This window comes from Eulemur rufifrons, chromosome 3, assembly GCF_041146395.1.
Source record: "Eulemur rufifrons isolate Redbay chromosome 3, OSU_ERuf_1, whole genome shotgun sequence".
Lineage (NCBI taxonomy): Eukaryota > Metazoa > Chordata > Mammalia > Primates > Lemuridae > Eulemur > Eulemur rufifrons.
The window spans coordinates 9,357,456-9,370,915 of NC_090985.1; the positions used below are offsets into that span (position 1 = coordinate 9,357,456).

The 13,460-nt window shown below is 44.5% G+C and overlaps 1 protein-coding gene across 3 annotated transcripts in view; it reads right to left on the minus strand.

Moving 5' to 3' along the window:
* AKAP13 (A-kinase anchoring protein 13) overlaps positions 1 to 13,460 on the minus strand; it is a 164,856-nt gene that overhangs the window by 3,399 nt on the left and 147,997 nt on the right. For all 3 annotated transcript variants that reach the window (XM_069466637.1, XM_069466636.1, XM_069466635.1), the window contains 10 exons: positions 10,299 to 10,375; positions 9,542 to 9,723; positions 9,323 to 9,405; positions 8,480 to 8,674; positions 7,075 to 7,236; positions 6,573 to 6,643; positions 6,039 to 6,083; positions 3,305 to 3,355; positions 2,128 to 2,556; positions 239 to 572 (listed from right to left, as the gene is read on the minus strand). In XM_069466637.1, coding sequence (XP_069322738.1) covers positions 239 to 572; positions 2,128 to 2,556; positions 3,305 to 3,355; positions 6,039 to 6,083; positions 6,573 to 6,643; positions 7,075 to 7,236; positions 8,480 to 8,674; positions 9,323 to 9,405; positions 9,542 to 9,723; positions 10,299 to 10,375 — 1,629 coding nt within the window. The remainder of the gene's footprint in view (positions 1 to 238; positions 573 to 2,127; positions 2,557 to 3,304; positions 3,356 to 6,038; positions 6,084 to 6,572; positions 6,644 to 7,074; positions 7,237 to 8,479; positions 8,675 to 9,322; positions 9,406 to 9,541; positions 9,724 to 10,298; positions 10,376 to 13,460) is intronic.

A 13,460-nucleotide genomic window follows, 5' to 3' on the forward strand; every position in this document is an offset into this window, starting at 1 on the left:
CAGTTGGAAAATGCCTGCCACACACGTTCTCTCCTTTGCACATGTGTGCCAAAGTGGTTCTTAAATGCTTGCTGGACAAGCGTTCTATCAGCAAGTGGGCTTGGTGAGAAGGAAGACAGTTCGGGTTTCACACATCTGAACTGCACCCTTTTTAAACCACCCATGCCACTAATATCTCCGCTCCCCTCAGAGTGCACAGACGCTGTGACCACATGGAGACTGGGGGTGGGGGACTCACCACCGGGCTGAGAGCGGCTTATTTTGCTCTTCTTCTTCTTCTCCTTCTTTTCCTTTGGCTTAGCTAACCCGAACAGGCGGGTGGAGGCAGAGGTGGACGCCGGGGCCTGGCTCTGCCCCTCGGGTACTTTGTTTGTCTGGCTGGCTGAACTCAGTATGTGAAAAGGCCCCTTGTCTTTGTGTGTCCGAGAGATGCTGTTCCTTTTTGGGGACACTGAGAGTTCTGAGTCCAATGATGCTGACTTGGCTATCGAAGGTGCAGATGGCAAGGGGGACTCCTCAGGACTGGGCAAAAAGGATGGGATCCTCATCACCTTGCTGTGCTGATGGGAAGCCTGAACACATACAAGAGAAGGGGTGTAAGCAGAGGCCGTCGGCACCCGATGCCCACTCCACACACGCTGGCTGCACTCAACCAGGTGTGCTGGCTCGTGCTCACCTGCTTCTGCGGACTCCACACACCTGTAAAAAGGTTCAGAACTTCTCAGTTTCACTCACTGCCCTCCCCCAAATACTACTACCTGTAAACATGTTAGAAGTATCACCTTTGAGACCATTAATATTTTTATTACATACACTAACTCCAGCATCATTAAGAATTAATAGTGCTGTTGACAGGGTAGCTTAGAAAAGAACTCCCATTCCTTGAAGAAACAAGGAAAGCTGCTTATTTTAAGACTGATTATACAGGGATGTAGACAATTATTTCGGGCAAAGAGATTACAGAAGCCGTGGGTTCTTTTCAGGTTAGAGGGTAAACGGAGGAGCCGAGCTGACACCGAGATCCTGGTCACAGGATCCACAGATAAAGAGGATGTGCCCTCTTTTGCCCTCAGTTGCCCTCTGTGCCCTTTTGCCATCTGTGCCCTCACTTGCCTGGGATCCTTCCTTTGTCAAAGCCCTGATTTTACTGGGGCAGGGTTGGAATCCACCCTTATGTCACAATAACACACAGCATTTGTTGCTCCCATCACATATTCGAAAACCTGTGCAGACAGTTAAAACTGCTCCCCACTCTGGAAGATGTCAGTCTAGTTTTCTTTCCTGATCCAAGGGCAATCAATCAAACGGCAACATGACATGCATCTCAAAAGACAGGCAGATCTATGCACACCCAGGCTCTCCATCTGCCACAGTGTCCGTGTTCCGGAATAACCACGGAAATCACTGAAATAAACTCGGAGTCAGTGTGCTGAATGACGGAAGCCTCCCCAGACAGGCAGCAGCTACCAGGAAAGAAAGGTTTCATCCACAGTAGCAAGAAAAGTCAGGAACTGTGTCGAGTCCAACTGTCCGAACATCCCCGAGCAGGAACGCCATCTGTCCACAAGAGGAGTGGCCATGTGCTAGGCTGGGCTTTCCCTGTGTCGCAGACCCCACTGGTCCTCCACACAGGTTCTTCCAGCGACTGGCATCAGAGCCGTTTCCTGCGTCTTGTGACCGCAGGCGCATGTTCTAGGGGCTCCTTTATCTTTGGTGTGTTTCCCCACCAGGCTACAAGTTCCTTTAGGTGGAGGCCATGACTGATTTCTCATGTGGAGTGGAGCGGCAGGGCCGCTCCTGGACACACTGAGGCTCCTCTGGCCTTCGCTAACGGTGGTGGCGGAAAGTGCCAGGCAACTGCAAGGTCCGCTTACTGCCCTGGCCAACCCCCTCCCCCCCCCCCCAGCACGTCCATTCTTCTCTTTACCCTCTTAGAGATGCAAAGAGCAGAAAGACTTGCTTTCTTCCCCTGCCCACCCCTCTTCAGGGCAAAACAAAGATTCTGCAAAAACAGGCTTTGTATCTCTGCACACTTTCTCATGGTGCTCAGGGTCTTCGGGTGGCCATCACAGTGACAGGTAAGGCAAACCCTCCCCCCATCCCCTGGCTCACGGGAGCCCCCGTTACCTGGCAAAGGTCCCACTCTGCTGCGTCTCTTCGCAGCTGCTCCTGCTCCCTCTCGAGCTGTTTCTGGGCGGCGCGCAGCCTCTCCAGGTCATACTGGTACGTGCCCTTCCTCTGCTGGAGCTCCTCCCGGTCCCTCTCCAGGTCCCGCTGCCCCTGCTGCACCTTCTCCTCGCGCTGTGCCAGCCGGGCCTCGCGCTCCTGCAGCTCCCTCTCCCGGGCCTCCCACTCGCGCTCGCGCCTGCGCTTCTCCTCCAGGTGCTGTGCCTGCTGCTTCTGCAGGTTGGCCAGGTCCTGGCGCTGCTTCTCCAGGCTGCGCTGCTTCTCCTGCTCGATGAGGGAGCTCGGGCGCGACAAGCTCCGGGCGAGCACCCTCTCGCTCAGCAGCAGCCTCTGGTCCTCAATGTAGCTGTCCTGCTGCAGCACCACACCCTGAGAAGGCACACAGGGGAGGGGAGCCATGAGACTCTGGCCAGGAGGACAGCCAACTTCGGGGGCCCCTCGGGACACCAAACGTGGGGCGGGGGGCAGGCATCATGATGGACTACGACTCTCCCCTTATTTTTCAAGCTGGTCTGATACAAATGCTCCAGGATAACTGTGGCAGTTATCAAACAGGAACCTCATAAGTGCAGGAACTCAGTTTTTTGTCAAACCTGGTCACATGCTGGTCATTGGCATTACCTGGGGTGGAGGTGCGTGCGTGTTTTAGAGGTGGGGGAAGGTAGGAATGAGATAGTTTAGGTGTTCAAGGAAAGAAGTGAGCAGACTTTGAGCATGTTCCCAGGAAGTACTAAACAATAGTTGTTCTGGGGGGCCACTCTATCCAAATACCACATACGGATATGGAATTTGGAAACCTATAATCGTACCAAAGGCTTTCTAGAGTGAAATGGTCTCCCAAATGCATGTGAGCACTCTATGTGCTTTGTGGAATGGTTATCAAGTAGTACCTACAGCCTACCAAGCGCTGTTCACCAACTCTAGTCTTGTAAGGTTGACGGAACTCTAACCACTGCATTCTGTAACTTGTCTCACCATGAGAGCTAGTCTTCTCTAGACTGAGGGCTCCATTTACCCACAAGCAACTTACAAAACTCAAAGATCCAAGTCAACAATGGTCTCTTTACTGTTGTCCTCTAAACAAACAGGCGCACAGATAAAAGATGAAGTCATGTACCTGCAGGGTGCTAAGGAGTTCGTGGAGATGGACGATGCTCTGGACAACTTGCTGCAGAAGGAACAAAGCAGGAACAGTCACTGTAGGACTTTATGAATCTCAGAATCCATCACACTACATGGTTATCTGACAAGGCACCTTCCTTAAAATACAGCAAGGTGCTTGTATTTTAATGAAAAATTTTCAAATTGAAAGTCCCAAAGAGAATAAGTGGGTATAGGCAGCCAAGAAAAACAAAAGACCAAACAAACAAAACCGTGTGTTTAAGAGGGTTATCGGCACACATTGAAATGTATTATAAAGCTTCCATTATTCAAAGTGACTAGCACACAAGTGGCATACATACAGTGTAACACAGCAGAAAGTCTAGAAACCATCCATCACAGTGTGTAAGTAGCACGTTGAATCAGTGAGGAAGGAAAAGATATTCAGTTAGCTGCTCTGAGAAAACTGGCTACATTTCTAGAAAAAATGAAGTTGGGACATTGGCTTACATAAAAAGAAAATGTTCAAGTAGATGAAAATGTTAAGGGTAAAACATGAACCATAAAAGGGCTACAAGAAAATATAAGAGAATGCTTTTGGATCTTGAAACAGGGAAGACTTTCCAAACACAGAAGCAATGGAAGGAACCATGCAATGTTTTTTTCAAAATGTAAAAATCTAAAATTAAAAGGCAAAGCACAAATGTGAACAGAAAGTCAAATGAAAAAAATCTTTGATTTAAAAAAGGTTCTTATAGATTAATACGGGGAAATAAAAATGCCCTAGTAGAAAAATAGGCCAGGAATACAAACCAGCAATTTATAAAAGAAGAAATACAAATGGCTAATTACATATTAAAATGGTTCAACTTTATTTGAAATCAAATAAATGCAAAACAAAATAAGGAAATGCCACTTAAACTTATCAGACTAATCAAACATCAATAAAAAAATAATACTCTATTTGGAGAAAGATGAATATGGGTGCCCTTGTATCTGATGGGTAGGGCCAAACGTTGCATAACTTCCTTTCAGATCCAATTTGGCATGTTAAGGAAATAATCAAAGAACTGTGCAAAAAAATGTATGTACAAGGATGTTCTTGGCTGTATTATTTAAAAATCAAAAAGTAGAAAAAGAACTACCAGAAAGATTACACAGATCATGGTACACAATATAATAACATGTAGCTGTTCAACAGCATGCTTTTGATACTAATACACCTTGGGGAAATGCTCTTAATGCACGTTAAGAGAAGAAAGCAGGATATGAAGCTCCAGGATGTATCAATACCAATTGTGTAAAACTATTTTTATACTATTCACACACATGCAACTCAGACATATAAATATACATTATGTAGAAGAAAAAGCTAAAAATATAAACACTTAACAGTAGTTACTTCTCAGTGGTGGAATTATGTTTATCAGCAGGAAACTTATGTTACTTTTCTACCATGGACATATATTCCTTTTAGAACACTTAAATCACTTCAAAACAAAATGCAAAAACTGAATTACCAGGCTTAGCTCTTCTGAGAATACTTTTTACTCTTTAAGTTTATTCTTAATAAACAGAGAGAGGGAAGTCACAGAAGTCCTGCTGCCTCCAGCAGAGCATCTGTAGTGTGTAATCCATACAGGAATGCCTCAAGAACAAACTGGTCTCGAACTATTTCTTACCCTGAATCCTTTCACTAAATACAGGGAAAAATGTTGCTGAATGGAAAAATCAACTAACAGCTAATTTTCAAGCGGCAGATGCAGAGAGCAGCAGCCTGTGCAAGCCCAGGTCTGTGTCATTCAAAGATAAGCACACCGAAGGGGATTTCTTCAGGACACCACTGTATTTAGACATCGATGCCAACAAATATAAAATAATACCCGGCTTTGTTTTGGGGGTAAAAGGAAAGAGTCCTCTTCATTTAAAATTTCCAAACAAAGCTCCTCGGAGGATTAAGATATTATGTTAAAAGCAAGAAAAAGCAGCAGCACAAAGAACATCCTTGAGAGGTCCACCCTAACAAGCAACTCTCACGAATCTGATTCTAGTCTGCTTACACGCAAAGCCAAATGCTCAGAACTCATTTTGGAGATGGCAGGAACCCTGAAGATAGTTTCTGAAGAAGGACTTGAGGGGGGATGAGTGAAGGTGGTGTGGTTACCCTGCAGGGTGAGTGGAACTCAGCTGAAGGAAGGGGACACATATCTGCATCAGAGTCTGACTGCTACCTGGAAGGACACCACAGCTACCTCGTAGTTGAAACACATTTCAAGTCAAAGGCAATACTCATAAAAAACTCAACTTGAGTACTCGAAGGATAAGAAATTACTACGTAAATTACCCACAAATTAAATGCCCATGTTCCAGACCTGTGGCTTCGCGCATTAGGCTTGCGTTACAGAAAAGGCTGCTACAAATTCTACTCAATGTGCTGAGACTGAAGGAAACCACCCAGGGGGCTTCACAGCCCACGTTTATAGAAAGCTGATTAAAAGCAAGAGGCTTCTTAAGGACAGAGCGTCAGAGGCCACCTTAGTAGGCAATTCTCTAACTGGAAAAATTCCAAGATGGTACCTTGGGGGCAAAGAAATGAAAAAGGTAAAGGAAATCGACAACTGTATTGCTGACGTGTACAAATTACAGTCAGGAATTAGCTTATTTGTAAGAGCAAAACAAAAATGAATATTCCCAACCTAATAATAAGAAATGTAATACATATTCTTTTCAGTAGCTCATAATGTCCTTACCTCACTGTTTCTTTTAAGCATAAATACCAGGTTAGCATTTCCACCCTATAAAAAAAAAAAACATACATTTAAGAAATGAAGACCCTGATACAAAAATTACATTCAGTGTGTTTCTAAGTTATGCTGTAGCTGCTTCTCATTTTCTTCTTTTCCTACCACAGCCTCTCACGACAAGGTAGTAAAGATCTAAGGTTGAACTGTTTATTACTGAAGCCCTGTAGAGAGATCAGGTTGGTTTGAAGCATCTGAAACAAAACTCTTAATGAAACTGGTCCTACCAGGGCCATGGCAGAGTTATGAATATAAATATATTGCTCTAAGCCAGTGAGGCCAAACAGCTAACAGTAATGTGGTTTAATTATACTGTTTGTTTTAAAAAATGTGCTTTCCCCTTTATGAAAACAAATTAAGATTTTATTAAAAGCAGCAAGTCAGGCACCCAAAACAAGATCAAAGTGGAATAAATTCAATTGTTATAAATTCAGAAGGAAGTGCCAAGGAGGTTCATACACAGTGTATTTTAGAGAGAAATACCTTTTTCAGACCACTATCTGATTCTGTTCTCCTAAGATCTTGGCCATCATCTCCCTCTTCCTTCTCGCCTCCTAAACAAAAAATCAAATAGGTATTTTTTAAAAGCTGTGAAAATGGCTAGCCAAGAAAAGAATACAATATAGACAGCTAGGAGGATGTGATATTTCTGAATCTTATTAATGCCCCCAAAAGAGGGAAGCCACTTGGTGGCAGTTAAGTGATTACTAACAATTTCACTAATACAAAAGAACTAGAAGCAGGAAGGGGAAACAAGCATTATTACTCCTTTAGCTATAGCTTAGCTGAGATCTCAGGAAAATTTGTTTTGTTACTCAAAATGAATGTGGGTCCGACAGAGGTTCTAAGAGTGCTTTAGGATCTCACTGAACATTTCCTGACTGAACGGGTCAGAGAAGATGGAGCTACTAGACCACAGGTCATTTTTTGTTGTGTAGGACAGGCAGGCATTGCCTATAAAAGCCCACGAGTTCAAATCATTCACCTTTTGACGCATTCATCTGGTGGCTGTCAAACCCTCCAAAGGTCTCTGCTCTCCGGGGCAGGGAAACAGGGCCAACCGCGCTCTCCTGCTCAACGGGGCTGCTGACAGCCTGCCCAAGTGTGCCTCCTAGGCTCCCGCTCACCAAATTCTGAAGGATCTCCACTGGAAAAAAAGAAACATGAAAAACTGACATCTCCTCTTCCAAGAAGGGAAAAAAAAAAAAAAAAATTCATGGTATACATAAGACGTACAGGGACCACGATCAGAAGGTTCCAAAAGGTGACTGGGTGACTCTCCTTGCTCAGAGAAGGGTCTCAGCCCAGGGTATGTGGGATTCTACTAAAAATTGAGAGGTGAAACCTTCAACCTTACATATGAGAGGCCTAGGACATTGGAAAGGGTGCAGAGAAGGCAGAGCAATTTGCTGGGAGGAGCCCGGCTTCTGAAATCAGACCCAAGGCAGCCAAAAGACATTCCCCCTGGAGAGTAAGGTAGGACGATCTGAGAACTGCAAGTAAAGTGAAATACCATTTCAGGACTCGGAACCCAAACAAAGAGGTGTTCACTGGAAAATACAGAGCATTTTGAACTTTTAATAAAGAATTGCAATGACGTGAAACCCATCAAATACGTTTAAATTCGTGAGTCTACAATAATATGTATTAAAAAAAATCACCTTCAGAAGATGATTATAAACCAATTCACTATTTTGAACATTGTAAATAAGAAAAATCAAGTATCTATCCTTTTATCCTGCTTTTCCTATACATCACAAAAAGGAGACTAGGTATTTTCTGTTTCCCCATGAAAGAACGCAATGCCATAGGAACATGGCTTGCCAAAGAGAGTAGGTCTGAGTAATTAAGCCTCTGAATCCAGTCGCACATTTGAAGGGAATGGGACAGAACTGCTACGTGAACAAAATCTAAACTGAGAAAAGTGTATCAGTCAAAAGGCTCGGATTATTCAAAGAAAAATTGTGTAGAAGAAAAGGAGATGGTGAGGCGAACTGTAAATTACGAATCTTAAAATGCATATCGAAACATGAGCAAGACTGAACTACAGCGTCTAGGAACAGGCATCTGGGCCATGAACCTATGAAGAAACATGAGTGATCACTAATCCAAGTCAGGAGACCTACTCCTTTTGGAAGGAGAGAGGTGTGATGGGGATAGGGCTTGTGCAGGGGCTTTTAGGGTGTCTGGCCATATTTAATTTCCTGACCTGGGTAGTGGTTATAAGGATGTTTACCTGAAAATAATTTATTACAGTGAAATATTTGTTTTGGGTAATTTTCTGTTTTTGTGCTTCATTTTACAGTAAAAACCCAAAAACTGGTAGGTAGTACCAGTGTGTAAACCACTCTGGGAGATGAAGGAAGAAGCAATGCTGAATTGTAAATTACCCTCATTTATTGCACTTTTCATCAAAGGTCCTCCTTTGAGAGCCTCTTCTGTGCTGGAGCGGAAGAGGACTCTAGGGCTCTGGGTTGGGGAGTAATCCTCTGGCAAGGGAGTGCTGCACTCGGCCATGTCCCGGAAAATCGCCTCCTTCTCTTCCAGTAAGAGTAGGATTTTTTGGTCCTTCTGCTGAAGTTGTTCTGCAGGGTGGATGGAGAAAACGATCTGGGATTTGATTGGTGTTTATTACAAGATGACTGGGACATGAGCACCACCTTGTGGTAAATTGTGGAAAGGAACAAAACAGAACACATGGCCCACCCTCCACCCCTCCTGCTGTTTTTAAGACAGGGATTAGAATTCTGGCTCAGCCACTAACTGCAAAAGTGACCCTGGGTTGCTTGGCCCTTGTGGTCCTCAACTGTCCCATCTGTCTGCACAGTGGGGATTAGGACACCTGTCCTGCAGGGGTCCTGGCAGTGCTCCATGAAATGCGAAGCCCTCAATACACAGTGGTCGAACGCACATCAGTAAGTGCCCTTCTCCCCAAGCCCCCTCACAACTCATTTGTGAGCACACAGATAAGTGGTAAAGTTGGGGAGACTGGCAGGAGGATCAAAACAGATTAACTGGAGAATCAAATACCATTCTCACCTTGTTTTAATCTTAGATGTGACTATAGATTTTGGCCTGTGACAAAGTACAAAGAATGTCACCAGGGTACAAGAACACTGATACTAAGGGAAGATAATCTATATTCTCTCGATCGAGTACCCCCCAAGCCCCCGGCAGTCCCGTGTGAGTGCAGACATTCCAGCAAGGGTCTCAGACCACTGCCAACGGCTTACCTTTTAACTCCCGGGCTTTGGCGTCCAGGATTTTCTTTTCTTCCTCATTCTCACTAGGAATTCCTTCATCTTCATCTCTGTTCCTAATACAATCGAAACAAAACAAGACAAAACAAAACTTTCCTAAGATGTCAGTTACGCTGGTCACAGTCCAGTCCGTTACGGAATCACAGAGACATGAGGAGGGCTGGGGAGCGCAGGCGCTGGTGTCTAACTCACAGGGTGTTGATTGTATCCTGAATGATCTGAATCCAGCTGTTCCGCTCCTCTTTGGAGCTGGCATGCACTTCTACCATCTCTGGATCTTTCATCCCCATGCTGATCAGAAATAAACCCTTCTCCTCGTGCGCCACTTCTCTTACGATCAGTTTCTTTAAAGAGATCACTGTTGATTTCTGGTCCTGGAAAAAGGAAAGAGGGCAAAGGTAAGATACGGATAAACTATTCTCTGAAGGACAACTTTGGTCTAAGGTAAGACCACATGCTGTTTTAAAAGCATATGGTTTAAAAAACAATGGCGGCTGTAGGATAAAGAAAAAGATCTGCTATTTCCCTTCAAATTTTAACAAGCAGAAAAAGACTTCCACAAGGGAGATGATAACTTATGGCTGTCCATGTTCTAGCCGTGTTTTCTACACGGTGCATCCTCCCAGGCTCCCCAGAGAACGTAGTCAGAGATATCATACATGAGCACCACGTATGGGGCCCAACGTGTGAGAAACACTCCAGTGACAGATTTCTTTGCAGATCAAATCGTCAAATGTCCAAGATGCTCGAAAGGATGGTGATGGAAAAGAAAAATAATTTTGAGGGTAGAAAGGATGACAGAAAACTGCGAGGGTACGTAGAAAACTACTTGGAGGAATTTGTCCTGAGCCATTTAATCTCAAAAGGGTGGGAGAGCAGTAATAGCACGTTTACACTCCGTACCTAACCTAGCTGTTTTGAGTACTAAGAGAGTAACAATTGCACTTACCAATGATGCAAAGATGTATTTCTGGTCTTTTTCTTGAAGGAAAACTAAAATGTCAGTTAGCAGAACTGCTTGAACCTCTGGAAAGTAGAAATGGGAGAAGAGAAGAGAGAACAATGACTACTTAATAGTTAACCACAGTCAGAAGGGTTTTTATTAAAGGATGATTCAGTAACACCCACCTCCCTGCCAACAAAGGGTAAACTATGATCTAAGATCACACTCCTGCAAGGCAACAGTTTTATAGTCCATAGGATTCACATCTGGTCACTAAATTTTTAGAGACATTTTAGAATGGGACTTATCGCCAAAACCTGGTCTTGGAAAAGTTCAGATACTCAGTCTTGGAAAGATATATCCTGTAGGCAAGACTTTAAGAATACCTTTTTTTTTTTTTTTAAGAGATAGGGTCTCCCTCTGTCACCCAGGCTGGAGTGCTACGATCATGGCTCACAGTAGCCTCAAACCCGTGGGCTCAAACAATCCTCCTGCCTCAGCTGGGACCAGGACTACAGGTGCATGCCAGCAAGTAGGTGGGACTACAGGAGCGCACCACCACACCTGGCTAATAGAGATGGGGTCTCTCTCTGTTGTCCAGGCTGGTCTGGGTGCAAGTGATCCTCCTGCCTCAGCCTCCCAAAGTGCTGGGATTCAGAAGTGAGGCACCATGCCCTGCCAAGACTAAAATACTTTTAAGAATAAAGTTTAAAAAGCTGGACTTCAACAGATGTTAAATAGCAACCTGTGGCAACACACTCCACAAATACTCAGGTTGTTTTATTTCTCAACTTCTGATTACAGTGATGGGAAAGGCATGGGACAGGAGACAGGAGACAGGAGACAGGAATGCTGCCCAAAGATGATGTATAGAAATATCTAAGTCTAATGAAAAGGAGACTTCTTCCCTGCCCCCAAAAGAACAAGAGTGGCCCACACGGACGCCCTCCGGTCTTACAGGTATATGTGAACACAGGACTCTTCCCCCAGCTCCCATGGGTGAGAGTCAACTTAACCACGCTGTACCATGGCAACCTCCTCTCCCTCTCCATTAAAACAAAAACCAAATTAATATCTCTAGTTGGAGCAGGGATAATAATAATAATAAATCCCACAAACTCTTGCTCTGACTAATCTAGGAGAACGAAGTGACATTTTCCATTATTCTCCTGAAGACAGTTTGATATCTCTGGAGTTGAGCCATCACGGCGAGCTAATAGGCCAGTCCCTATGTATCATCTTCATTCTGGAAAGTGGAGCCTACCATTCCTTGGGAAAAGGCTGGAACTGATTTATGCAGCCTCCTCCTGGCTTTTCTTCTATCTCTGCACAACTGGAATGCCCTGTCTGTAGAATTCACTGTAAAGCTATGAAGAAAAAGCAGAATCAAAGATGTCTAATTCATATGCCCAAAGAACTGTAATTTTCCATACACTGCCATTAGTTTTGAAAAGTTACTTTTTTAAAGTTTACTTTTAAATAATTCAGGTGCCTGGCAAGAAAACCCCAAAACACCAATTTTAATTTCACTGCATCTTGACGTTTATATGATCAGTGTTAGTGGACAGAGAAAAACAATCCCACCTCTTTGAAAGGGTACCCAACACAGTACTGGCTGTTCTTGGCATGAGTTCACCTGGGGTGAAAATAACTAAACATCAACTCCTATCTCCGTTGGAGGCATTTCAGGCCAGAAAACCTATTGCTATGCCATTGGCTCAACCACAACTTTATTCCAACAGCTGGAATCTATTAGTTTTTACTTGGAAGAGAAAACTGCAGAGTAAAGGAAAGAACAAAATGCTGGCTCCAGGCAGCGGCAGCAGCTCTAGGAAACTCAGGCCCTTGCAAGGAAGGGCAGGTCTTTCTAAACTGCCATCCTGCTTACAAGATAGTCTTTGAAGTAGCTGTGTGGAAAGAGTCCTAAGCTAGGGCACTCAGAAAAATCACAGAACTCTCGGGCTGGACGGAAGGAGCCTAGTTCGAGTACATCACGGAGTGGTGAAGTACACAGCTGGTTGTGGGCAGAAGGACTAGTCCTTTTCTCTGAAATTATCCTGCTCTGTTTGCTCACGTCTCCTACACTGCAGGCCTGGATGAGCTCCTCCCCAAGTGGTCTCCTCACTCCTGCTGCGCTCTACCCTGCCCTAGTTGTCATGCTAAAAACCATCCCATCCATCCCTTTCCTGCTTCACACCTTCCTTTCTGAACCCGCTCTGGCCCCATCCCCTTCAACAGCATCAGCTGTCAACTCCTCACGCACCCAATCACAACCGGCCCCTGGTTTCTTCAGTCTTACTTGCCATGACCCGTCACTCACTCCCCGTGTGAGAGCCCCAGCCGTCCACCCTTCCCTGGATGTGCCACGCCCTTTCGCTTCCACACTAACTCTTCACCGCTGCCGGGAGTATATTCTCCCTACCCACCTGGCACCCTCCTCTTCGTCCTTCAAGACTGACTCTACCGCCATTCCTCATGCCTTCTCCTCTGTTCCAGCACTCATGATGAGTAGAGAGCAAGCACCTCTTTCCAAGTCTCCTTACTTTGATCCCAATTTCTAAGCAGGGTATCTTGTTTCACTGGTGGCTGAAACCAGTGGATTGCCTGGAACTTCTTTACTGTTTGTTCTAAGCATGGCGAGACTCTTGGGTATTCCGGACAGCAGTTACCTACATCACCCCTTACATCTCAGAGATGAAAGGCATAAATTTCCTCCAACTTCATCCTATGCCAGCAAGGCTGATAGCACTGGCCTAACCACCGAGACCAGGGAAAAGGGGTGAGTATCCTCAAGGGTAACAGTGACATCAGAGCTAACATACAGGTCCATAGAGCATAGGTTTGATGAAAATATTTTTAAAAAACTCAAATGTACAGATGAATTAAAAAGCAAACCTCATAACTTCCGTAACCTGATACTAGCTGAGCACTTGAAAAGTGAAAATTAAAACCAAATAGAAAATGAATCTTTCATGATTTCTTTTGCTTTAGAGAAAAATAAGAGATATATCAGAAAGTATAATAATAAATCTAGATGAGGTGAGTTAAATTTAACTTTCGCTAACTTCTCAGATTCCTCTAAAATCTCTTGTGAACAAGCGGTATGTTTTGCTTTTGTTTTTGAGACAGAGTCTACCTCTGGCAACCTGGGTAGAGTGCAGTAGTGTC